This window comes from Ambystoma mexicanum, chromosome 10 (genome assembly GCF_040938575.1).
Source record: "Ambystoma mexicanum isolate Mex_15411 chromosome 10, UKY_AmexF1_1, whole genome shotgun sequence".
In the NCBI taxonomy this organism is placed as follows: Eukaryota; Metazoa; Chordata; class Amphibia; order Caudata; family Ambystomatidae; genus Ambystoma; species Ambystoma mexicanum.
This window is the reverse complement of record NC_090932.1, coordinates 1,512,195,683-1,512,223,174: the sequence shown is the minus strand read 5'-3', so window position 1 is coordinate 1,512,223,174 and position 27,492 is coordinate 1,512,195,683. Positions and strand designations below refer to the sequence as shown.

The 27,492-nt window shown below is 45.6% G+C and overlaps 1 protein-coding gene across 1 annotated transcript in view; it reads left to right on the top strand.

Moving 5' to 3' along the window:
- Positions 1–23,895, top strand: part of TCTN2 (tectonic family member 2) — a 794,052-nt gene extending 770,157 nt beyond the window's left edge. The window contains exons 17-18 of the mRNA XM_069619693.1: positions 21,675–21,763; positions 23,508–23,895. Coding sequence (XP_069475794.1) covers positions 21,675–21,763; positions 23,508–23,629 — 211 coding nt within the window. The 3' untranslated portion in view covers positions 23,630–23,895. The remainder of the gene's footprint in view (positions 1–21,674; positions 21,764–23,507) is intronic.
- Positions 23,896–27,492: the final 3,597 nt, after the last annotated feature.

Genomic DNA, 27,492 nt, shown 5'->3' with positions numbered 1-27,492 from the left:
AAGGGTGTGATATGAGTGGTATATCATTCAGAATATTGAACTTATAGACACAAATAAATAAGGGTTTCATTTCGCACTACATGCTAGGCGAGACCTGGGTGTGTGCCGGATTGAAATCCTTAACATGACATACAATGGGAAGAAGATGGCCAGGAGTCCAAGGATTACCATTGGGGAAACCGAATGAGCATTCTAGTCTCTCAAGGACTGAGACGAAGAAGATGATAGGGAGTCGAAGGATCATTATCAAAAAGCAGAATGATCGTTCTAGTTTTCCAATGAACGCGATTGGCCCAAAGCAACTCCCTTCCCAACGCAGTAGTTTAAATCTCAGATAGCTTAGATGTCAGAGAGAGAGACCATCCGTCAAGGAGGAAAATGGCAAGCTGAGCTGCAGCCAGCAGGACACAAGCAAGCTGGAGGGAAGCTGCGAGCGAAGGAAGAGGGGATCACGAGCAAGGTCCCAGAAGCCAGGACTGCTTGTGTCATTTCTGCCTGGATCAGCCGAGCCTCCCGAGCTTCGTCGAAGTGCCCAGCAGAGTCCACGCACCACCAGGAAGAAGACGACGGCCGGGAATCCTCTTCTGCCTGCAACGAAGCCCCGAATGCGACAAGAGCCTCAGTCGCCGCTCGGGAAACACCAGTGCCTTCCAGTGGGAAGCAAACAGGTATGTGGGTTACTTCAGTGGTACAGGAGGTCCCGGGGAGCAAAGGGGTGAAGCCGGAACCTACAGAAAGGGGGTCTAGGACCCTGAGATCCGAGGACTGAAAGTCTGGAACCCACACTCATTGGAAATACACCCACACTCATTGGAAATACAAAGTCAAAAGACAATGCAAACTTTGCGAGTCTGGGACTCCCACACATGTGAGAATCTGAAACCAAACCGAACCAAACCTTGAGAGTTTGGGACCTGCACCCAAAGAGACATAGCATATATTGGAATAGTTACTTGGCAGTAGCGTAAGCCAAGTAAATGTGAACATTATGAGTCTGGGACTCACAACCATAGCAGGACAGTATGAAAGGACGAAGGCTTGACAGGAGGGTACACCAAGGTGAATTGAATGTTGCAAGTCTGGGACCCACACCCAAAACACGAGACATTTGTGGAAGCAAGTACAGGCTTGAGGGCCCTTATAAAGAGAGACACACATAAGAAGGAATCTACGGAGAGGGCATTGACCCTAATAATTGGAATCCTAGAGTTGTTAAACATTACTTTACTTTTGTCACTTTTTGGCCAAGAGACTGGGGACATTTCTGTTGTTTGAAACCAGAAGGAACATGTTTACTTTAGGAAGAGATCATCCTTACACAGTTGTTTTATGTCACTAGTTATAGGGACAGAAGTAGGCTTTTGAGACACAGCAGGGACAGTCTTCATTATTTAGACATTCTGACAGTTTCCTTATTTTTCTTAGAGGCAGGGAACCCCCTCCTACTTTTAGGTTTAGAGATGCATTTTTCCAACCCTTTTCATATAATAAATGTTTCAGATCACAAAGGCCCTACACCTCGCAATAGGCATATTAATAAGGGTAGCCTGTGTTTCAGGCTTAAAGCCTGAACTGCAAAGCCAGGAATGGCGTTTCAGCAAGGTACCCTGTGCTATAATTCTGCCTGCAGTTTCAGCAGCATCTATGGTGTTTTAAGGATGTTTTGAGCCATTTGTTAGCCCACTGTGACAATCTGTAATAACGGAGTTGAATGGTTCATGAACTGCATCTAAGTTGTTCTGAAGCAGGTCCCGTTGTGCATTGTTATAACTTGCTAGGAATGTAGTGTTGTTAGTTATACAAGGAGAGTAAGCTACTGAAGTGGCAACTCTTTTCCCCAGGGACATAACGTTTTTTGGACTCTATCAGGTGGAGCTTCAGCCTTAGATAAATGGATCCCTTCCCACTTTTTTGTGGTGGTAACTACTAGGGAATCTGGTTTAACATGACCCCTAATATAAAGCGAGGAGCAGGTTTAAAAACATGTTCAACCCTTGGGTTAACTGCACGTGTAAGGGACGGTGTAGTTAAAGAGGGTTTAATCCTTTTCTTAATGGATTGAAGTAAAGGTATAGACTGACTAACCAGTGTTTTTTCAATTAAAATATTGTCTACAAAGTCTGTGTCCTGAACAGACACTTGAGTTTGTATTTTAAAGTGACCAGCTGCCCTTCTGAGTGAATCATTAAACAGCTAGTCATCCAGAGGGGATGTGGTGCCAGGTTTGTGAGTGACATCAGGAGACTGTAAAATAGTGACGTCTGGGTCATTTGAGAAACCTGAAGGTGTCTCCCTGGCTAGCCCCCGGGGATCTGTCACCCAGGTTGCCAGGACACGGCCATCGCAATTGGATCCAGTTCCTGGGGGTGGACTAGTGAGGGAGGATCACCTGGATGGGGGATCCTCAGAGAGTGGCATTGGGACACTGACAAGTGAGACACGGTATCCCCCTTCTTTTAACTCCTTTTCCCCCATTCTACCACATAGGATATTCAGAAACACTGCCCCCCCCCTTTCCGTCACAAACAGTTTCGCACAGCATGAAAGACAACGGACTAACACCGAACGGTTCACCTAACATGTCCCAATACAAGGGTCAGGCAATTAACCAGAATCATACACATCTGATGGCCCTTTCCCTTCCCCACAGGAATAAAAGGTGGAGCACGAGAGCACAATACGAGCAAGGCAGAGCGCACGACGAGACAGCTATCCCGACACAGCAATTCAAGAGAAGGAGAAAGACAGCGAGAACCGAAGGGGCGACAAGTAGATAAGCGATCTTGCCCTTTCCAACCGAGAACCACAAAGCCGCCCTGAAAGGAATCGTATGACCGCGAACAAAAGCTAACGTGTTGCAGCAGATGTCAACGGTACACGGAGCATGCCTACGCTGATAAGTAGGACAGAGAAAGACACCTGCTACTGTGGTACCGTCCTTTACTCCAGATACCAAATAAGCCAGGCGGTTCATCACAGCCGGTGAGTCGAGGGGAGAGCTGATAACAAACCGTACTGTGCTGAATGAAAGTCGTAAAGTGGCACAAGAAGGGAAGTTCAAAGAACTGTTAACTTTAAGGGAAAACTAGCTGCAGAGGGGTCCGGCACCACGTGGGTGCTAACTCGAGAGACTCCGGTCGATCCCACGTGGTTTGAAACTACAGATACCAGAAGGCCGCAAACAGGAGGTCAAAGTGGTCATACAGGGGTCTTACAAATCCTCTGTACAGTCGAAGGTATTTGACCGAAGTGAATCCCATTTTAGTGAGAATGGAAAAAGAACTCTGTGTAGTTGGCAAGAGTGAACCCGACAGAGGGATGCCGACAAGAAGGGGCGAAGCATGATGCCCTAAAAGAACATTGTGATGACAAAAGTGAACCCGACGGAGGGATGTCCACAGTGTGTTGTTTAAAGGGACATTAAGACCTGTGAATGCAACAAGGGAAAGTATTTTGTGAAAAGCCACAGTGAACTCGACAGAGGGAGGCAAACAGTCGAAAAGGGTCAGAGTACGGAAGAGGGAGACCCAGGGGCGAGAAGCCACCACCCAATAAACACTTGAACCACAAAGGAAGTTTGTTTGTATGAAGACAAGCCATAGTGAACCCGACAGAGGGAGGCTGAGATTTGAGAGGGGTCTGAGCCCGGAAGAGGGGGACCCAGGGGTGGAGGACCATCACCCTAAGTGCCAGTAGCAAGATATTTTTTGTTTAAACCTCAGTCTTCGACCCATTTAACTTGAGGTAGTTATTGGACATCCAACTCTCAATAGCCGGAGGAATGCCACAGGAGAGTGCGCAGGGTGCGGAGCAGCAGCAGCAAAAAGAAATGGTCTGGGATAGCTCTGCAAGAAAGGATGCAAACCGGGCCAGTGCGATACCAGAGATCCCGGCCTGTTCTAAGCGGCACAGAAGAGTGTCATGGTCCACTGTATCAAAAGCTGTAATGGCGGTATGAGTAGGTGATGTGTGAGAAGTGTGTAACCTAGGGGATTTAGGTAAAGGTTCCCCTTCCCCTAAATGTAATGTTTTCTGTTTGACAGGGAAGCGCTCCATAAATGTTACAAAGGAGGCAACCTTGTCCATAGTCTCCTCAAAATGTGCCTTGGTCCATATCACTGTTTTGAGAGTTTCTGCAAGATGAAACACAATAGCATCTGGGTCAACAACAGATCTCTTTTTCTGTAGAGACCGAGACAGAGGAGAGCTTGCCCTAGTGCACTCTGGCACAGTCTGCATAGAGGGTGTTACTGCAACACTCGCAACTAGTGTGGACAGTACCCCTGGGGAGTTCCCATGATGTTTCTATGCATTTTTGCCTGTGTTTTGTAGTTTCTTTTTTCGACGGACGTGAAACATGTTCCGTCGTAGATTTATGCACAGCAATCAACGCCTGTTCTTGTGAACTGCCATGCGCTGGACAGGAGTGTGAAAGCACAGCAGGCTCCTGGCGAGCGGTATCGGAAGATTTCGACGTATCTACAGTCGTTGTGTGGCCTTTTTTCTTGTGTCGATGTGTGCCTATTTCTCCAGGTGTTGTCTGTGTAGCAGAAAGGTGGCCCTGCTTTCCAGGGCTGGGGACTGACATACAGGAGTCTATCAACTCCCTTTGGATGTCTTTGGCGTCCAAAACAGAGCCGTAGCTGCCTTGGTCTTCATCATCTGATACAACCGTGCCAGCGGGTGAACTGGATTTGGCCTGGGAAAATAGGCTGCCCACCGTTTGGTGCATCTCTCCTTGGGTGTGTTGGGCCGAAAGAGCTTGCACAACGCTGTTCAGAATGATCACCGGAAAGACAGTGGTTACACACTCATTGAGCGTCTTTCCACAGAAATGTTTTATTGCAAGTAGAACAAAATTTAAATGGAGCCCTTTACATATTGAAATGTAAATACAAAGGCAGTTAGAAAAATATAGGTAATGGAGAAAGGGAGAAGAGGCCTTCTCTAAGAGAGATAGGTACATGTTGATCCTCCCAAACTCCCTACTGCAACGTAAGTGATTTCAACCCAGCACTTGACCTAAGTCAATGCCTAGCGTGGGATGTACAATTGAAACCATTAATTATATATTTATCATCTGATGGCTCAGCCAGAGACGAATGTCTGATGCGGTCTCATTGTGCACCTTGTCATTATGCGGGAACCATTACATCACTTAAGCCTTCCTATAGCAGTTGAGTGTCAAGCTGAAATGTGAATCTTTTTTCCAGGCTGGGCTGTCAGATCAGAATTAAATAGTTGATTAGCTCCAGACTGGGTCCCTTTAAATTAAAGTCTTTTCATATAAAATATAAGCACAGTTTATAAAGGATTTGGACATTTAAAAGAATTAGCCTTTCACAAACATGCTTTAAATAGGTGAATTTTGCCATTTTAATCAGGAACAGAAACACGTTTAAACTGGGTTTGACAGCTAATTTTCTGATGCAGCTGTCAGTCAGTGAGGCCTGGCCTTCTCTGAGCCACCTGTAGAATCTGTGATTTCAGCAACTTTTCATTTCAATAGCTCACTGGGGAAATGACTGAAATTAGCGCCAAAACAGCACTTTGAAGGTTGCAATTGATTAAGAGAACTGTTTAAAGGCATTTTCGGATTTCAACCCACTTCTGTAACCTTGATTCACGTAACTGGTAACATCACTCACTGGCATTCTCCTACAGGGAGTTCTGTTTTGACATCAACTTTGCCTGTGTGTGGCAAGGTGGTGCAGCCTCTTTGTGATTTCTGAACCATGCGCAGTCTTTGCAGATTTAGCGTGCACAGGGGTTAGCGCCTCCATTTTTGGCAGATTCTTTCCCCCATTGGCAAAGGGGTGTAGTGTGGTGCATTGGCATGGGTTGAAATATCCCACAGTCAGAGAGTCAGATCTAAAAGACTTCACATTTTCTAGGTTTTTAACTTAATCAGGTAAATTAGAATGAGTAACCCGACTATAAAAAATATTGGCTTTGTCAAAAGGGGTAGGAGAGGATTGTACATTGGAGAGGGGTTATGTGGCACCACTGCAGGGCCATACCACATTCTCTGACAATAGTCGTCCCCAATCCAATAAGAGGGTTCCTCCCCATGTGATCCTTCCTCGGTGCACCACCCCAAGCAGGACTATTGTACTCTGGACACCCAACCCTGGCCCCATGTGAAAGGTCTCCCCCTAGGGGAGAAGGGACGACATCCTCAGATTTGTCACACTATAGAACAGACTGTCCTGTTTGGTAAAGCAGTAGATGGTGCATTGAAAACCGCAAAAAAACATGGGACTTTAAAGGCCTTAGGCTAGATCTCTAACAAGCCTTACATTCAGCACAGGATGTTCAATACCGTCGGGTATTTTGTGCCCAGGGGTTACTCAAGGCCCACTCAGTCTGGGTATGCAATAGACCTCTTCCCATGATATACATCTCAGGGACAGTCTTCCACATTTCATACCTCACACCAACAAGGTTTTAGACAAGGCAAAGGTCTGGGTAGGAGTGCAGCCACTGAGGCTCCTCTGCCCCCTCCAGCAAATGACACTCATTCAGTTCCTTTTCCATGTTTCCCCAGTGGGGGGTCGTATTACTCAATTCGCCCACACATTGGAGAGAATAACATCAGACCAATGGGTGTTATCAACAGTGGCTAAGGGATATTTGGTCCAATTCCTGGAAATCACTCGCCACCATCTGCCCAGATCAAGAAGAATGACACAAGAGTGTGAGGAAGTGACTCAAAGATTCCTTCCATGAAGAAATTAATGCACTTTATCAGAAAAGCAAGTATATTGCATGCTAACAATCAGGAGGGGCTTGTCAGTTCCTTGGAGCTGAAAACAAATCTGATTCTCTCGTAATGACAACAAGGTTTCAGCTTATATACACAGTTAGACAATTTACATAATCACAAATATTTGGTTAGTCATTCCCCAACCCCCACTGGCTAACTCTAATACAAAGTAATGTAAACCCCCTAACTCTAAGACCACATTGGATAATTCATAAAGTACAACCTCTTAAACATGTCATCTTGTTTCATAGTCAGTTATGATGTATTCTACATAATACATTTATCATTCATGAATAACTCAGTTTATTATTCAGACCATGTTACAGAAACCCATCGTGCAAGGGTTTCCATAAACACTTCAAGACAAGGGGAGGGAGATAAATAAATAAGCACGCCTTTGAGGCAGCAGTAAATCCTTCTCCTCCCAGATGCTCTGGCGGCCTATTCTTTTTTTCCATGTATTCTTTCATGTGCTCCTATTTGCGACTGCCATCTCAAGTCATATAGCCTTCAGCATACATGCTACTTATTTCCCTGAAAGCCCATAAACCATCAGCTCTCAGTGTAACCCTCCATGTAAACAGACCTTTATGGTCATCAAAAAACAAGCCTGTGTGCTCCCAGGGAAATTGCACTTTGCATCTATCACAACTGCCAATATGTGGTTCACTTCCTACCCCCTTCCATGACCTCGGTCATTCAGCTCTCCAATCCAGGCCACGCAAAAACCCATTCTTGCGAATCCAGGGACTCTGTGGCCTACTAAAACTCTAGTAGCTTAAATCTGCCTTCTGTGATGTCTTCATGTACCCACAATGAACCCATTATTCCTAGTGCCCTAAATGTGCCTGCAGTCTAAATCATTGTGAATTCCCACATGTTCGTTTCCCAGTCAATGAACTCCTTTATTGCATGCATAAAGCTCCCCACCACATACTTCTCGGTGCTACTAATTGTACATTGAACAATAAATTGTATCCATACTACTGCTACTCATGTTGCTGTCTACTGTGACTCTAAAATGTATCCAACAATAATGCAAAGTAACACTAATTTCAATTTGTCTAACTACATTGAACACATATTTAGTTGCAACATCGCATCTAACCCAGCTGCACCATGGCCTAATACAATTTGCATAGTGTGAACCTCTTTCCCGTGTTGGGACCTAAACCGTCTACCCCAACAAGAGCATTACTTGATTCTCCAAGTGGAAATACTAATATGATAGAACTGGTTCCACTTTTAGAGGTAAACAAAAGTTATCTATTCAATATACTTCCTTGTCCCAGAAAGGGATTTAAGCATGCACCTTGTTTTAGACCTGCATCCTGCAAACATGTATGTCAAGCTGCTAAAATTCAGCATGACAACGCTGCAGGAAGTAATTCCACTACTAAAGCAGGGGATTACATGGCAACATTGGACATGAAAGATGCATGGTTTCATATTTCAATGTTGCCAGCACACAAGGTACTTAAGGTTCAATGTGGGGGCAACTCACTACCAATTCAAAGTACTTCCCTTGGGCATTGCCTCGGTGCCAAGGGTATTTATCAAAGTTCTCACAGTAGTGGCGGCACACTTGCACAGACCGTCAAATCCAGTGTCCTCCTATCGAGGCGACTGGCTTACAACAGCTGTCACGACACAGGTGTGTCAATGGAACCCCCAAGAAACAATATGTCTCTTCTTTTCCAATTAAGATTCTCAACGAGAAAAAATCAAGTCTTGTTCCAATTCAGGTAAAACAGTTTCTTGGGGTGCTAATTCGGACAGAAGACACCCTTGTCTCCCCCTCCAACAAGAGGGTACAGAACATGCTAGTTCAGATTCCACATTATTTGTATTTGTATTTTATTGAATTTATATAGCCCTTTAGTCCAAAGTGCTTTACATGAGAACAAGAAAAAATATAACAAGCTTAAGATGGCAATTGAATCACAACTCGAAAACAGTAAAAGGAACCATTTACAATATTGCTGAGGTGATGAGGGAGTGGAGAGGGACAGAGGTGTGAGAGGGAAAGTGAGGAGTTAGTGGAGGTAGAAGCGGAAGTAAGAGGGAAGGCGAGAAGGTGTGTGGAAGAAGAGAGGAAAGGGAGGAGTTAGTGGAGGTAGAAGGGAAGTAAGAGGGAAGGCTAGAAGGTGTGAGGAAGAAGAGAGGAAAGAATAAGACAAGTTAAGAGCCGGAGGTGGGGTAGAAGAGAGGATGGAGAGGGTAAGGAAGTACAGGAGTAAGAGGTAAGGCATGAGGCGGGGGAGAGGTAGGCGAGGAAGTGAAAGGTGTTAGGGAGGGGAATGGAAAATAAGATTTTAGAGAAGAGTGAAAGGAAGGGTAGAAGGAAGAAGAGCGGATGTGGAGGGGGAGGCGGTTCCAGTGGAAGGGAGCGAGGAGTTGGAAAGGGCGGAAGCGGGAGAGGGCACAGGGTGGTGGTGGAGGAGGAGAGAGTAGGAAAGGATTTGCAGAGCGGAGAGTATGAGAAGGGGTATGGAAAGTAAGAAGGGAGGAAAGGTGGGGGGGGCAAGACCATCGAGGGATTTGAAGACAAGACAGAGGAACTTGAATTTGAGCTGGGAGTGAAAAGAGAGCCAACCTAGAGAGGTGAGAGAAGAGGAGATGGAGTCAAGAGGTGAGAGAAGGCAGAGGAAGCGGATGGCAGAGTGGAAGACAGTTTTGAGTGAGGAGAGGTGAGAGGAGGGGAGTCCAAAGAAAAGGGAGGAACAGTAGAAAAGTTTGGAGAAGATAAGGGAGGTAATTAAGCGTTTGGTGGCTTGAAAGGTTAGGAGGGGTCGAATTGTACAAATGTTGTAAAGGTGAAAGCGACAAGACTTGGCAGTGAGAGAAATGTGGTCGGGTAGAGAGAGGTGATGGTCAATATGAAGACCAAGGTTACAGGCACGGGTCGAGAAGGAGAGCTGGGAGGGGGGAAAGAGAATGAAAGGGGGAGGGGAGAGAGGAGGAAGAGTATTGGCAGGGAAGAAAAGGTGTTCCGTTTTATCAGCATTAAGATTAAGAAAGTGAGAGGACATCCAGGATTTAATAGCAGAAAGGCAAGAAGAGTTTATCATGAATGTCAGGAGTGAAGGAGGAGAAGGAGAGGAAAAGCTGGGTATCATCAGCGTAGAAGTGGTGCGAGATACCAAAAGAGGAGATGATAGGAGCTAAGAAGGAAGTATAGAGTGAGAAAAGAAAGGGGCCAAGGACAAAACCTTGGGGGACTCCATGGTTGAGATTATATAGCCGGTCATCAGATAACCGTACTTAGAGTGATGGCTTCATGCAATTACCTGGTACCACATACTTGTCTGCCCATGTGTCCTATGCAAGAGTGGCTAGCGAAACAATAGTCGCAGTCAAGCGGTCTATGGGGCAATCTAGTGGTAGTTTTGCAATCCCTTGTTCAATCGCTGCAGTGGTGGACAAAGGAGAACCTTTTAAAGGGAAAATCATTCAACACTCCCACAATAGATGCCTCTCTAACAAAATATGCATCAGTATCAGGGTGTGTGGAGCACATTTTCTCCATCACACTGTGCATGGGATGTGGACGCAGGCAATGTCAAGCATATCAACCTTCTGGAATTATTAGCAGTGTTCAAATCTTTACAAGTGTTTCAACACCAGCTGGCAAACAAAACAGCACTAGTCCTCACAGACAGCACCACAGCGGTTACTACATCAACAAACGGGGTGGGACATACTCTCCAAGTCTGTCCAAACTAGCCGAGAACATCTGTTTTTGAGTGCTCAAACACAAGAAGATAGTCCTCCTGTCGCAACATGTTCTAGGGCAGTGGTCTTCAAACTTTTTTGGCCTGTACCCCCCAACCCCCTAGCAAAACGTGGGCAGGCCGGGCCCACCAAAAAAGCCAAGTAGACAGTAAATCCAAATGGCTATGAACTATTCCGTGCTGTCACTGCATCCTACTCCCAGTATAGTCCCTGGGGTCCCCCACCTGCTCCCATCAGTCTCTGGGCTCCTTCATCCCACTCCTACCCAGTCCTTGGGCTCTCCCCACCCCACCCCACCACAGACCCTGGGCTCTCCCCACCCTGCGCCCACCTCTATCCCATGGCTCCCGGCCATGCTGCTCCCGCCACCATCCATGGCCTCTCCCACCCTGCTCCCAGCACAGTCCCAGAACCAGTGGCGGTGGTGAATCTTTTTAATGGAGGGGCTGTTAGGCAGAAACCTGTGCAGTTCCCTCTGGGATCACTGCAAAAGATTTAGGACTACAGGTGTTTGGCAGTAAACCCACTTGGTAGCAGTCTGTACCACACAGATTCACTTGGTAGCTGTGGCTGAGCAGTCAGACTTCCCTCAAGAAGAGTTAGGCAGTATACAGAGTATTCACAATAGGTCAAGAGAATGCAGTAGAACAAGCAAACACTGACCAGGGGTTGGTGTAAAAGAGATATAATTATTTATTTAAAACCACATCTAGAAAAACACACAGGCACTAATAATAAGCAATTCGACAACACGGTCACAAAAAGATATACACTCCCTTAAAAGAATATTAGACAAGTCTTAAGTAAAGCCCCACTTATTTTCAGACAGCGGTGAGCGCTTAATGTAGATGGCACTCTAATAATTCGGTTTAAAAAGGGAGAGAAAAGCAGAGAATAAATTGAAACAGATCCCAACACTTTTTCACGAACACACAAGAGGGAAAGGCAAAGTAACACCGTGAATTCAGAGTCAATAGGCTGGATCCGCTTTAAGAGGATCAAAACGAAATGTGTCCAAGGTCACACGGTTGCAGTGCACAAACGTCTCGTAACGGTTCAAAAAAAGGAGTTGGACCAAGAAAGGGACCAGTTAGAGGGTCAAGGCGGCCAGCCCAGTCCAGAAGGTTAAGGAGTTATTATTACCTTGTTCCAATCATTAGAAAGGGAGGGCTGGCGGACATGGTACCTTAAAGTGGTGAGAACACTCCAGCGGGGGCAGTTGTTCCTAGCAGCGGGTGCAAGTCGGTGTTTCGTCTGGGGTAAGAGAGGATCTCGTCGTGGATGAAGACAGGAGTCCGTTGTACTGCCAGGGAAGAAACCAGCTGTGGAGTTTCTCAGGTACAAGGAGCGGTCCGGTGATTCGCGGTTCAGTGGTGAGTGGCTATCCGGCTGCCGGGGTGCTTGGCACGGGCAGTCCGACCACAAACCGGGCTGGGGTGCGAAGAAAGAAAGGTAAACTGGTTGTGCCCACCAGTCAGGGGAAGAAGCCTCTCCAGCCGGGAGATCTTCTCTGTCATCGGGAAGTGGTGAGTCGGTTCCGCAGGGCTCCACCGGTGGTGTCGTCGTGGTAGGTCGGCTCAGCTTCTCCCTCGTCGGATTCTCGGTCCTGTGGCGACTTCTGAAGTTCCAGTCCCCAAAGCCCTGCTTTTATGCAGAGAACCCCCATTCACTCAGCCTAGCTGTCACTCAAACATACTAAGTGGTGAGCCGGCCGGCTCACCACTTGGGGCAATCACACAAGAGTGTGACCTGAGTTACCAAGGTAACTCGGTCCAGGGTGCCTAAACCCCCTCCCACACCCCCCGTGGTACCCAGACAGAGTGGCACCACTTTTGGAGGCTTCTATGGAGAAGCCCGCCAAAAAGTGGAACAAAGGGCTCGACTTGGGTTGGAGTCACAGAAGAGAACACAAATGCCATTTTAGAATCGAGTCTTGGCAAAAAATACCAACCGGAGAATTAATATTAATTAAGTAAACCGGCTTTATGTTCGAGGCTATGAGAATTAAATAATGAAAGTTGGTAGCCTCGAACAATGGGAAAATCCCATAGGAAAATATTTGCGGTCGAATATAAAAAGTAGTTTCCACTGCCACCAGCCAAAACTCGATCAGGGGGGACGGAGATGTGCCCCCTCGACTAACAGACCCCGGGGCAACCGAATTGCCCCGACCAGTACGTCCACAATATGATGGTTTGTACTGGTTTCTGTTAATAATTTGGGACTAGTAAAGGCAATGGTGACTTTACAACCGAATTGCCCCGACCAGTACGTCCACAATATGATGGTTTGTACTGGTTTCTGTTAATAATTTGGGACTAGTAAAGGCAATGGTGACTTTACATGCCCTGAGAGACAGTAGTCAGTCCCATGGTATGGAGTCTATGGTGGGGTGTCACTATGACACCCCTGTGCTACTGCACGGAGGGAGTTGTGTAACACACATAGGAAAAACACGAGACCCTATGGAGTAAAGGACCCCATAGCCCATAAAACACATTACCAATCAAAGGAATACCATTAACCATGTCCAAGAGTGGGAGAAAAAGAGTCTCACTCTTGGCAGGAGAAAAAAACAAACTCCAGAAATCCAGCAAAGCTGCTGGGGGACTCACTAGGTTAGGAAATTCAGCCTAAAGAGAGAATTCTCCCTAACAGGGGCATAAATATTTCCCCTAGATATGCCATAGCGACCAAGGACAGCGAAGTAGCTGAACCAAGCAAGGAGGATTCAGGGGTTTTCTCCCTGGGAATTCTTTTTAAATAATAGGTTAAAATGTTGTATTTTAGAGCATACTTTTTAAAAAAAACGCCCCTAGCCTTGCATGGCTCAGTGAGCATGTGCGGCGGGGAACTGAGCTGTCAAAGGGAAACAATGTTTCCCTTTAAAGTTCAGCCAGTCCAGGAATGCTCAGTGTTTCATTGGGCTGATTCCTCCATAATGGGTTAGGTGGCCACTGGGTTGACGCCCCCTCACTCATTATGGATGAGACTTGCCAATAGGGCAAATCCCGAACCAAACATGGTGTTGTGGGCATGTTTTATTTGATCAAAATGGCCACTTTTTTGCCAGTGTGGGCCAGTTTGATGAATTACTATACTATGAAGCTAGTAGTTTTGACCATTGTTGCTGGATAAATATTCTTAAAATATCACAATTTGCTTACCTTTTAACACAAAACACCCCTTTGGGTACTATTCAAACAGTCCGTCACTAAAGGAATGAATTTAAAGGAATGAATTTCCATTTCCAACTGTGGGCCACTTTTTCATTGGTGCCCAAATTAGTTGTATGCTCCATTCCGACCCTGTGAGCCGCCCCTGCCCATTTCCTCAATTTTTTAAATGTTTTAATTTTTTTTTTTTAAATGTCAGGCTTAGGTCTCGTGCATCCCGCAGTTTGAAGACCTCTGTTCTAGGGAAACGCAACTGTCTGGCAGATATGCAAAGCAGATAGATTCATCTTCCATCGGAAAACACAAATGGCAGCTGCAGTCAGACATCCTAGACAACATCTTTGCAAATTGGGGTCAGACAGACATGTATCTCTTTGCAACACAAGAGAACACACAATGCCCAGACTTCGCATCCAGGTATCCACAGACAGGGTCCAAGTGGGACGCACTTTGGATGAATTGGTCAGGGAGATTTGCATGTGCTTTTCCCCTAAAACCTTTTCTCAACAGAATAGTTCACAAGAAGCATCAGGAACAAGTCAAACTTATCCTGATAGCATCAATGTGGGAACGTCTACCATGGTTCTCACACCTGCTCAAATGTCTCTTTGCACACCTAACTACTGTGCCCTTACTACATGTTATCCCACATCAAGGGATAACTCTGCATCCATGTCCACAAACACTGAACTTGGCAGCGGGCTCCTAAATTCATCGAATTTTGGCACTTCAACCTGCTCCAAAGAATTATGGACAGGAAGGCCAGTAAGACACTTCTTTTTCAACAACAGATCTAGAGGTTATTTGAAGATCTAGAAGCCCTAGGAGAAGATGCAGCAAAGCAGGAAAACCTCCAATGTTAGTCAATGGGAAAGGCAGTAGAGGTTTGCTTCCAGAGAATCTTGACCCCGGATCAAAGTGACTTCTTGGGGTGAGTATCTTGAATAAGTGCTCACCCCAGGACCCAGAGGGAAGAGTCCAGCGGTTGCGGCAAAAAAGGCTCCAGCGGCACAAAACAACCTAGGTTCCTCCTAGGTGTGGTTTACAGTGATTTGTTGCGCAGGGGCTAAAACCCCTGGCCAGCGATACCACAGAAAACCAAAAGGAAGAAAAAGCAACCTTCCCACGATGGATCCTCATCAAAACAGCAGTGAAAATATGGGCATGGAAGACTTGGGAAAGATGAGGGAACTCAGCAAAGATGGCTCTGGCAGCTTGGTGGGCAAAGGAATGGTGGCACAGCCACAGAAATTGGTCCCAAGATTAGGATGCTATGGAGGAGACTCAGGATGGCCCAGAGAGCTGATTATAGGAGCTCTTGGGGTCCCAGCACCCTTCCTTGTGATGGCATCTAACTACAATAAGGCAGCTGGCCTTGGAGCAAGCGGCAGGCATTGATGGTAAATGGCCTGGAAACCAGTTCTAGATTGGACGGCCCAGCAGAACACAGAAGGTGGAGCGAGGTGGAGGGCACGGGAGTCCTGCCTTGGACTTTTTACATCAGATGTGAACCTCTGAGTGCAGGAGCACGGGGCACTGGGAAGTAAAGGTAGGGGCCTTCATTAGCAGTCCCTCTCGCCTCCAAAAATAAGTCACTGATGCAAAACGTTGAAGGGCCTTACATAACTAAAAATAGGTATTCTGTCTTAACACGGGTACACTGCTATCCACATTTACTTTTAGCACAAAGGTGCATTTTGGCTACTAAAATGGCAAACATTGGCTCCCTCGTTGTTTATTTTTGTGAATTGCCACCTTTGGTGCCATCTTCCTCCAGTTCAGAGGTACGAATGGCCATATATGCTCATGCCTCTCTAGAAGTGCAGCTGTACGGATATTACTGGTTTATGGCCTCAGACCCCCTAATCCACATCCTTACCTTGACTGAATCACGTTTGTCTCTGAGCTGGTTGTCCAGGATTGGATAACCTCTGTTTCAATGGTGCATGTTCCCAGCCCAGCATTTTGCATATCTGGGTACGTTAGTTAGTGGTCATGATTGGTTTTTTGAGGTTAACACTCTCTGCGTGCTGTTTTCAGTAATGCAAAATGGGCATACACAATCTGGTGCCGGTAATGGGACTGCATTCGCTGCCATTTGGTTAGCCTCATGATGATTTCGACAGGCCGGATCTAAGGCTAACAAAAAACCCATGTTGAAAAGATCAATTTTCGCCTTCCATAACGTATTTCGTACCAACCCTGATTTGATCCACAGCCTAAAAATTGATACATTTCTATCACAGAGGAATTCAATTTGGTCAAAGTCACTCGAGGACAGATCTTCTAGCGCCTGGATTTCAGCAAAAATGTTTAAAACACTTGAACGACATAGATCATATTTTGCAAATGGGCCATCATGATACTTCAGAATCAGGGTGTGGAGAGAGTTAAACCTTTGCATATTGGAATTTTTCTGATTACTCATCTGGAATTTGGGATTTGAGTTACAGTCCCCGTTAGTCATTGCAGTGTTTTTAAGGGAGGAATCACGATTGCTACTAGGATTCACTGGAGCTGTATTTTGTGAACATTCCATAGCATTTTCTCTGTAAAGATAGTCTGCTTGTGGCATTAGAGAGGAAGCCTTTTGTGTTGACAATGGTTTATCAGTCACCCGGTTGACCTCTGGGATCACCTCAGTTAGCCTTCTAAGTAGGTAAGAATCCACCGCAGATTTCAATGTAGACATACGATCCTCAAAGCCCGGAACGTATGCAGGTGCATGATGTTTATCTGTGCCTAGTGAGGCCACCCGAGTCGGGATAGATGAAAGAACTTCAACGGGGGTTAGGTTCTGCAGAGGAGGCACCATGAACGAGTTGTTATCAAGCAATTCTACAAGCTCGTTCAAGGGTGCATACCCAGAAGGCAAAGCCTGAGACTGTCTTGCTACTGGGGGGTTTGGTAGAGGTAAGGTGGTAGGGTCTTTAGCATCAGGAGGCTTGTGGTTCGTAACATTATCAGTAGTCCCTCCTGTTGCCTGGGTAGACTTAGCTGTGGTATGACTAGATGGAGTTAAGGCGGCTGGGGGAAAATTTGGTACATGTAAAACTTTTGTACTGATTTTGTTAGCCTTCCCTGCAACTGACACTTTATTTGTCAGTGTTTTGGCTTTTTTTAAGAACAATGTTTTCATGGCCATTTTTTGGGATCTGCTGAGTGATCTCTTCACATATATTTGCTCTAGGAGGTTCATTATGTACACTTCTTTCAGGCGAATCAACACTGACCCACGAATAATGTTTCTTATCAATTGTGTCCTCCACACACTCAACAGGACAAATGATCTTCGTTAACATGGGTAAGGCCGACCTTCAGGGCTCTGAGGGCATTGGGCCAGAGATGTAATTATTCTCTAGCACTGAAAGTCTCTGCACAATGTTATACCTTAAATGCTCTGAAGACATAGGGCCGGAAATGTATTGGGTTTCTAATGCAGATAATCTCTGCACAATGTTCTTGATACTCTCTGTATTGGAGGGTTCATGCGAAATGCATTTCATCCATTCACCATTCTGATCTATTTTTATTGATTGGTGGGCGATCTTGCGATCCATAGCTTCAAAAAGTTTTAAAAGAATGGCTATAGTTGTATTAACTTCCCCTAGAGTAATCTCTAAGAGCGCAGGATTAGCAAGGGCATCACCAGGATTCCTAGAGGACAGACAACGCCGCGGCGTTGGTTGTATGTAGGACTCATCCACAACATGTCTCGTTGAGTCCATAGAACCCGGAAGGTTATAGTCCATTGCAACAGACAGTCTGGAGTTTTCCAGATCTTTAATACCAGCATGAAATGAAACATCAATCATAGGGGCCTCTTTGGCACTCACATCCACAATTTCGACCACTTCTTCACACAAAACATTCACAGAGGATCCATTCACACTTCGTTCCTCAGCTTCCACATCACAATCAGCATTAGCCATGGCTTCCACACCACTCAAAGTTTCTTCTTCAACCACTGAAAACGTTCTCTTTCGCTTTATGATTTTGTTAGGGGTTTGAGGAATTGTCAAAATAGTTTGGTCAGATATGATGACAGAAGGATTCAACACATTGTGATCAGTATTATGAGTAGTTGTGGTCTCAGGAATGGTGTTGGCGGAGCAACAGCCTCAGTTTGCACAAACGCTTGACTTAAGGCTGAAGGTTCACTTATTTTTTCATAAAAATTTCAAATGTCACAATTTTGGGAAGGGGTTTTATTTACTGGAGTGAGAGTGATGGTTTTCTTGGATGTGCGAGAGGCACGCTTGGTTGATCACTAGAATTTGGCACCGAACCATTGATTGGGGTTAATAATAAATCATTAGGGGTTACACACTCCTTAAAAATATAAGCTGTGCGATACTTCGTGAATAGACAAAACGGGAAGGATAGCAGGTTTATCAATAGCACAGGACTTGTGCATTAACAGCATATAACAGAGTAACTTCAAATGGACTCAAATTTCAACAAACCTGAAAGTGCTCGCCAGCATGACAATAATTCCTATCCTATGTTTTGCTCCTCAAAAAAAGGAAGCAAACGCAGCCCGGACCTGGTCACCGCATCGCCGCGTCTAAGCGGCAAAGCGGGACTTCAACGGGACTTGCTAAGATGCACGCACGTGATGCGCGCGATTAGCAGTTTAAATAGACAGGGCACGTAATACGTGCTGCAAAGCCTAAATAAAATGAAAATAACACACGTTAAGGCTATAATAGTGGATGGAAGTCCTTAAGTCCTTATGTCTTTGGCAGGCTATCATCCAATCACCTTTTGGGCAATGTAGTACTCCTCTGAAAATGCTGCAATCCACAACAGGTGAAGACCATGGGCAAAGCGGGACTTCTACGGGACTTGCCGGCTGATTTGAGTTTCACGGCTACGCGCGTTGCACGTTCGAGAGTTACGCAGTAATGTTAAACCTTACGGTAACAACCAATACAAATGTTGTTTCTGTTACTGCCCTATGGGAAGATTGCTGCTAGGATGCAGTGATTGTAGGTGCACATGTTGGATAGTGACAGACCCTTGTGATAAAGGTGGGCGAGAAGTTGCTGTTACATATATACAGAATCTATGAGATTGGGCTCCTCTACTCAATTAGGTGCCGAGAGCCGTTTTGTTCTCCAGTGATTGGTATTATTCGATAAAGTTATAGAAGATCGATTGTGAACCACGCTGATGTAGTTTACACGTTCTCTTTTTTCCATCCACATTCCACGCGATCTCGCTGGACCATAGTGCCCCTAAAGAATTTCTGTTTACTGAGAATTATACAGAAAGAAAAATGTCGGGTCGGGGTATGTACTGTTATTTGTAAACAGTTTTAATTGATATCAGCTTGAGCCAGATTAGACCATACAAACAAGAGACTGACTCAGCTGTGTCAAATTCACGGTTCATATTTATAATGGATTAAATATTGTATAATTGTGTTTTAGTATGTTTGCTTTTATTGATGAAATATTTGTTATAATTGAGTGATTTGATGAATTGTTTGGGTATGAATATGGTATGGTTGAATGTGGTTTGTTGTGGTTTTAGATGGGAATGATGTATCTTGTCAGTCCAATTATGAATTTGATGGATTGATTAACGAATTTATTGATACTTACAATTGATGTATGTTTTTATAATTATGAGATCAGTTTTTTAGAATGATGTGTTCATATATGTTAATAAAAAATATTGAATTGTGTTGGAGCGTCTACTGGGTTGAATTCAATTTGTTTCATCTCATGATTTGGTTTTTTGAAAAAGGCGTTCCTCCATACATGTTTTTTGCATTGTGAAGTTATTATGATTATGTAGACAGGTGTTTTGCACCGGGACTCACCACATAAATACAACAGTACTCTGACCTTCCATGTTAATCTCTCCTTGTTCTATCCAGGCCAGGTCACAGTACTGAGATATTCCTGGTATCCCGTTACTCTTGTGTTTTGCCTCAAATTTCAACAAACCTGAACGTGCTCGCCAGCGTGACAATAATTCCTATCCTATGTTTTGCTCCTCAAAAAAAGGAAGCAAACGCAGCCCGGACCTGGTCGCCGCGTCTAAGCAGCAAAGCGGGACTTCAACGGGACATGCTAAGATGCACGCACGCGATGCGCGCGGTTAGCTATTTAAATAGACAGGGCACGTAATACGTGCTGCAAAGCCTAAATAAAATTAAAATAACACACGTTAAGGCTATAATAGTGGATGGAAGTCCTTAAGTCCTTATGTCTTTGGCAGGCTATCATCCAATCACCTTTTGGGCAATGTAGTACTCCTCTGAAAACGCTGCAATCCACAACAGACGAAGACCACGGGCAAAGCGGGACTTCAACGGGACTTGCTACGATGCTGGGTACATTTTAGAGCCATACATTACCATATGGTGCAAAGTCATACCTGCAGCCACTCCTCCCCATCGCCTCATATTTTGGTGGTAGGATCTGAACATGCATGATGGGTCCCCACTGGGCCCATTATGCATTGGCTTGAGGGTGCTTGGGGGGGAGGTACCCGACAGGTGGGATTTCTCTGGCTCCCCACATATCGGCTATACCCTTTTCTCCTAGAAACCTTTAAGCAAGGTCACAAAGGTGATCTGGATCAATAACTAGGCCGAGATGGAAATACATGTTAAACTACGTTTCTTTAATTTTGGGGAGATGAACTAGGTTGGCACATGAACGTCAGAGGCCTTCAACAAGTGTTAGGGAGCAGGGGTGCAGTGAGCTAAAATGTGGCTGTAGACCCTACTGTGTGGAATAGATTTGACCCATGTTCGTACTCGGTAGAGGGGCTCCCACATTGTTGTTTTATTTGTAAAACTTGGGGTTTCACTCTAAGTAATCCAGGGTAATCCAGACGAGGACCCATTGCTAGCTGTGCCTTAGAAAGGCTCTGCTTCACCTCACTTCCGGAGGCCCAACAAGGCCGAAACACATGTCTGATGTTGCTGGTGGCTCTTGTTCAGAGGAGAATTGCCTAGCATGTTAGTGCTTGACTGCCCTTGTGGGTGGGACCAGACTGATAGGTAAATGGATATTTCTCCTCAGTGAGGGGTATGGTGAGCTTAAACGTGGTGGTAGACCCTCCGAGTGGAAGAAATTCCATAGAATAGGGTATTTGACAACCATGTTCGTTTTCAGTAGAGGGGCTCCCACACTCTTGTTTAATTTGTAAATCATTACACCAGGTAACTGTGCAATCCGAAAAAACAACATCCTTGTATGATGCCTTGTGTAAAATGTGCCTATTCCCCCCACCTAATCCAATTCGGTCTTCTCAGAAGGTGAAAGGGACTTCAGAAATAGAAGACCCAGAGACTACAGGTTCATGAGCAGAAAAGCCTGCATATAGTCCTCCGTGCTGTGGAGATTCGCATTACTTGCTACTTATAGTTTGCCTTTGAAAAGCGAATCAATTACTTCCTTAATTCGTTCTCGGTTCCCACTTCGGGACTGTTATCCTGTGTATTCGCACACGTGATCCACAGTTGGAGACATTCCTGCATTTAGCCCAACATTTCTTGTCTCCTTTTCAGGCAGGGGGCACATATGCCCCATGTTCTAGTTTGTGCACGCATTAGTAAATGACCTCATTAAGGGTTATATAATGACATAAGTGTGTTCCCCACCAACGCCTCCCTCATATGTTTTTCATAGGTTCACTTCTATACTTTCATGTGTAGACGCTGGGTCGGAGTGGGGGGGGGCAGCATTAAGCGAGATATAAATCATGAATAGAATACATACACATTAAATGTGACGGTGTGGCTCGTCAACCATTGGGTGCATTGCTTATGTGTCATGTCCCTCAGTCTTGATCCGTCTGCTCGGGAATCGACTTCGAACTGCATGAACGTTGCAGCATTTGCCAAGGCCAACCGACCTCCACCTTTAAAAGCTTCAGCACATGCCTCATATCCGTTTGGGGAAATATTTCAAAAGAGTGGAATGTTAGACAGCAGCCCGATTTCTAATCAGCGTGCTCCTTTTTTCTGTTCACAGATTTCAGCTTAATTACACAGAATACGACTGCGATCGGAACGAGGTGTGCTGGCCACAGCTTGCGTATCCACTGACGCGATATTATACAGGTAACCCAGCCAGTTGTTGTTTTTTTCTCTGTTCAGTCGTGAGTGGGCATTTTGTCCAATATAAAACTACTCTTGCAGAAGCTGTGTCAAACCCATGCATCACTCACTATCATCCGCTTTACAGCAGCAGGTTGCATTGCTCTCGGCGATTTGGGGCTCCGTGATATTCTGTTTTGTCATGTACAAGCATTATTGACCGACCACACTCCTCCTCCCACTCACCCAGTTTGAGGAAATGCCCTCTTTCATCATTTTTGTCTTCCTTCATAAAGGGCGTAGTCATCTTGACTTCTGTATTCCCCTATTACAATTGCTCTGACTAGTGTTATATGTAAATTACAGACGTAAACTACTGTATGTATCATTCAGTTTGGCTTACCAAGTGAATAAATAGAATTGTTTTGTGTTCATAAGTACAGCGTATATTCTTTTTCTTCCTCCATTTTTTCCCGCATATATCAGTGGAATTGTGGCCGATCCACGTTCATTCTCATTCATGTTACAATAACTAACACTGGAGTTAATTTAGCTCCATAACATAACTTGCCCGGAGGAGAAAGATTACGTTTGCAATTACATGGAAAGGGGTCCCCTCCAGACAATGTTTTCCATTTGCAATGCGTAGAGCAGGGTCAAGAGACAGTGGAAGTCTCTTTACACCTTTGTTTTGCACTCCGCAGTGCAAATAGAGTAAACGCTACGTGCTGTGTATGCATGGCAGGCTGCGCTTACAATGAACTCTTATGGAATCTGTCTTTCTACTGGTGCTAAAAGCAGCCGTATTACATAAGAAATCATTGGTTTCACCGCAGCATTCAAATATCATGCTGGATGCTGGCGTAAAAGCAAGTTGTTTTTAAGGCAGAGGGAAAACCGGAGCGGAAATATAACTCTGCTTCCGCCCCCTCCTGCCACGTCAAAAGACGGGCGTAACATTGCTTCCATTTGCCCCCTCGGGCCCCCCAAACTGTGCCACCTTCAGGGGTGGACTGGTCGCAGAGGCGTAGACGGGATAGAACCTGAGTGGGCAAGGCCCACCCAAGATCTGTAAATGCCCACTCAGCAGCATTTTGGGGGCATTTACAGATGGATGTCACTGTGGTGGCCCTGACTAAATTAGCTGCAAACCCCACTTGTTAGACAATCCTGGCTACGCCTCTGGCCTACAGGGTACTCTGGAGAGTTCCCAGTAGGCCTCTGCACCCTGGGCCTCTTTTTGGGGGGCTTTACACATTTTCCCATAGTAAAAAGGTTGCGCTTGCTGAAAATGTGTAGCATGGGGCCACTTTTGAAAATGATTTCCAGGGCCTCTTTTGGTTCCCAGTCCAGTCCAGCCCTGGCCCCATTGTGTGTTTCAGCATGGCAATGAGGGTGTTTCAAATTAGGGACTTCCAGTCCTTGCACTCCATGCCTTACATGTGCTGGCGTCCATGGCATGACCCGCAGTGCTCTCTTTGACAGTGTGAGCACGCACTTACCAACCCACCACTCGTTGCTGGTACACACCATTGGCAAGTGGCGCTTTATAGCTGATGACAATTGCTTTAGATAGGAGTAGAGTCCGAATCTGAAGTGGGGTTGCTTGCTTTCTACGGTGGAATTATAAAATCCTAACCGTTTTTAATCAATACGAACAAGAAAATAGAGCACAATTGTATTTCTTAACTATTGCAGGAAATGGAGACAGTGTGTGCTGTTTTTTATTAGTTGTGTAAACCTGTTCTCTTGTCTTCTGTTCTTTCAGGTGAACCGTATTCACAGTCTCTTGCTAAAGGAATGTTCTTGGTGTTTTTCTTCATTCTGGCTGCAGTCTTGGGCGGCCCCTGGGATAAAATCCGCGAAGCTTGGAACAATACTACTTTCTAAAGAGCAACGCCTGAACAGACATTATGCAACATCTGTCATTTCCAGTACCATTAACAACGGGTTATACCTTAACGTATTAATGGCATGTGACAAAATGAAAATCCAGAGTGTCTATATATGGGAAAAAAGTAAATCTGTAGGTAGAAAGATTGGTTTGTAAAAATCGGACCCAGTATTTTTTTAAACCTTGCTATGATTTTTATATTTTGTATAAAGCCAGACATTTAATGCAATGATCTATATTAAATAATGCTCTGTTTGTATAATGCGTGTCAATGTTTTTCTGGAGATACATATTTCTAGATAAGTCCAGGCGTGCATTCGAGTGCTAGGCTGCTAAAGGAGAGATGTAACTGCATCCTAGCACACGCACCGGAACCTTCGAGAGCTTTGCAGCTGGACATGCACGGTGTGGGTCATTCTTTCCTCCTTGTCCTACGCGTAATGCAACGCTAGTGGGAGTGACACTCTGGCACTCTATCGAGTGCAGGGAGGGAGATGGCTCGCATGCATGGAAAGGCGCTCGTGCCCAGTTGCATCGTTTGGGAATCCGTGGCTGGGTGATGTTCCTTTCAGACCTGCTGGCCCATGTGCCAGCCTTGCCAGGCGTGTGCGCGCTAGCTAGCCACGCAGCCATATTCTCCTTGTTTGGTATTCATGGGATGTTTTATTATACATTAAGAGACGATAATAAGATGGGGTGGGGGCAATCGGCTCCGTCTCTTCATAGTTTGGCAGCTGTTTCACTCAGGAAGAGCAGGAGCATGTTCATAAAGACCACGTTTGCAGCACCCCCTCAAACACGTATTTTACTGTCTGCAGAACCATCAAGTCCGTACATTCATTGTCTGTGCAGATGTGTGCACATATATCTACACCACATGTATAATGTGGTATGAGGATGCGACTTTCTGAGCAAAGCCGAACACAATGATATTGGTACTGACCTAGTATTTACAGATTAAAGGTTTTAAAGCTTACTGGGCATATTATACTGAGTGATCCGTCACGTAAGGTGGTGGAATGTATGTGGAATACGAGGTTTGCGGAGTGAAAGCTATTAATGATGTGACTAAAAATGCCGGATCTGCTGGAATGGGACCTCTGATCATGTTCAAGATTATTGGGAGGGGTCATTATCATTTGGGATGATTACCCTTGTCATTACATTATCCCGCAATAACAACCTCTCCCTCTGTCTATAAGGTTATGGTCTGAACCGGGTTCCTCAATAATGCCCAGTATTGGCTATGCTCTTTGCCCACTACCTGCGGGCCATGGGATTAGTCAGTCTTTGTTATGCATTTCCCCAATGTGTCTCGTCTCCCCTCATCCCATGTGTTGTGGCTTTATTGACCGTCCGTGCATAGGCAGAGGGCTGAAGTATTCCCGGCGTCAGGTGGAACTGTCGTGATGCCGGTGCTGGTCCACAGCTGTGCTCCCTGTGCGAGCAGTGAACTCTCCGGTCAGTATGTTCCCTGTTCTTATGTGTTTGCAATTCATCAACAACCTTTCTCCTGATAGTGTAATCTGCACGCTGAGGGCTCAGTGTTTCCCTGGGGCTATCATATACAAGCTGCTGGCACAAAATGCTTAACAACCCTATGCTGCCTGATTTTGCGCTTTGTCACCTGCATGGGGGCATAGGAGGTTGGGGAGGGAAAGCAGACTCTTATGGAGCCTCGGTATACTGCCTCCAGGGGTCGCATTGCAGAGCGGATGGCTTACCCGACCCAAGAATATCCCGATATTCCCCGTGCCCCACCGGGTTTAGACATGGGACTTTGTCCGCCCAAGCCCGTCTTAGAAATCGGAGCATTTGTGATTTGCTGTAAGGAATCGGGAGTAAGACTCGAACACAGGGTTATCATGGTGGTGGTTGTAGACTTTTATTAAAGGAAAACGAGGGTTGGAGAAAAACTTATCTCGCCCTATTGTTATGAGGGGTTTCCCTGCGTCAACGAAACTAAAGGATATCGATATCAGAATGTCCAAAAATAAATAGTTCAGTCCTGTGTCCCAAATCCTAACCTGACCCTTACATGCTAAACTCAAAATAAAGTGAAAATCAATAGTCTCTCAACTGGCCGGCCATTTGTAGCTTTTTCAACAGTTCCAACAAAAAGTTCCAAAAGTGCAAAAAGAAATGATTAATCAAAGTTCCACAATTCTCAGGTGAGTCCCCTTCCACTGCGTTTCTCAGGTACTTTTAAGGTTCACAATCACTATTCTCAGGAGACGCTTCCTTCCCCTTAACAGACATTATGCAACATCTGTCATTTCCAGTACCATTAACAACGGGTTATACCTTAACGTATTAATGGCATGTCACAAAATGAAAATCCAGAGTGTCTATATATTCCTTCCCCGAAGTTCTTCAGGCACCTTACAGTTCACAGTGCTTAACAGAGTATGTTTCTTCCCATTCTCTCTCTCTCTCTGTCCCTTTTTCGCTTTTCCACAATATGCAACTTTCCAGCCCATGGGGTATGGTTCCCTTCCCCTGGATTTCAAACACTTAAGAGGTTGCCTTGACTTCCACAATTTCACAGTGTATTCAACTTTCACACCATTGGGTGCATGCCCCAGACTTGTAAACAATTCCCCTGGTAAGCTTCCCTGCCAGGACTTTCTCAGCATGTAACTGTTTGACTCATTAAAGCAATGGATCTTTGACCCTCTTTCATCCACTTCAATTAGTAACGTACTTGGTGTCCCAGCTCCCATTCTCACGTTCGCCCCATCAGTATTAATGTATTTTATCGATTTGTGGTATACGCTGCGCAGCGCCCCAGTGTCCCGCTTTCCCTCTCTGGGCTCACCGGTCTCTCGTGGATGCTTTGAATTTCTCGGCGGTCTGTTCTTTCAGCCGGGTGCCTCAGCCTTCTGCTGGCGACTCGTCCACTCTCTGAAACCTGCTATGCCTCGGCCCTCTCACCACAGCTTCTCCTTCAACCAGCTTTTGTGTGGCATATCTCTGAGCCTCTTGTGACGCCGCGGATTGGAGTTCTCCTGCTCCCCGCTGCAGCTGGCTTCTTCCTTGCTTCCCGACCCATGTCGGGAATAGTGGATCTCCATCTTTCTCTCTGTGCAGGGTATTTAAATGTCCCAGGATCTATCCGATCCAGCCAACCACCAGAGCACATCACTGGTTATGTGGCTTCAGTGCTCAGCATTGCTATCATGCTCTTCCTCGTCCCAGTCCTTTTACTAAAGGTATAGGAAAGGGTCTTATTGTCAGTGCAAATTGGATGGTCTGGTTCTACTTTGCAATAGGCCATAGGGGATTGGAAATTACAGAGGCTGATGTTGTACCCTGAGTGGAAAAGGGGATACCATGTTCCTACCAGTGAGTCTCCTTCCCTCCAGTAACGGTTGCCTCCCCAATATGGTCCTCCCTCAGGCAGCCACTCCCAAGTTCAGGATCAGGTAACGGCTGCCTTCCGCTGGTCATATGGGGGGGGGGGGGGGTTTCCCCAGGGAGGGAGTGATGACATTGCTAGATTCATCACACATCATATACAGATTTCGTTTTTTAAAAAATTGGAATTCCCAGTTGTCGGGCGTGATCGAGGCCTCAGCCTGACCCTTTTGGTGCATGGCCAGGTGCCACCACCTGCAGTGTGATGCTCGGCCTGGGGTGGTATGGGCAGGATCCCTGGCTAACCTTGCCAAGCCACAGGCAGGGTGCAGGGGATTGTCACACGTGTGTCCTAGTCCAAGCTGGCCCTTTAAATGAAAGACTGAACAGAATGTAATGAGATCTGTAAAAGGTCTGCAAGCTCCTTAAGGCAATACTTTTCAATCACATGATACGCACACCAATATTACAGAAAGCATGCTGGACTCCCCCTCTGCAGCAC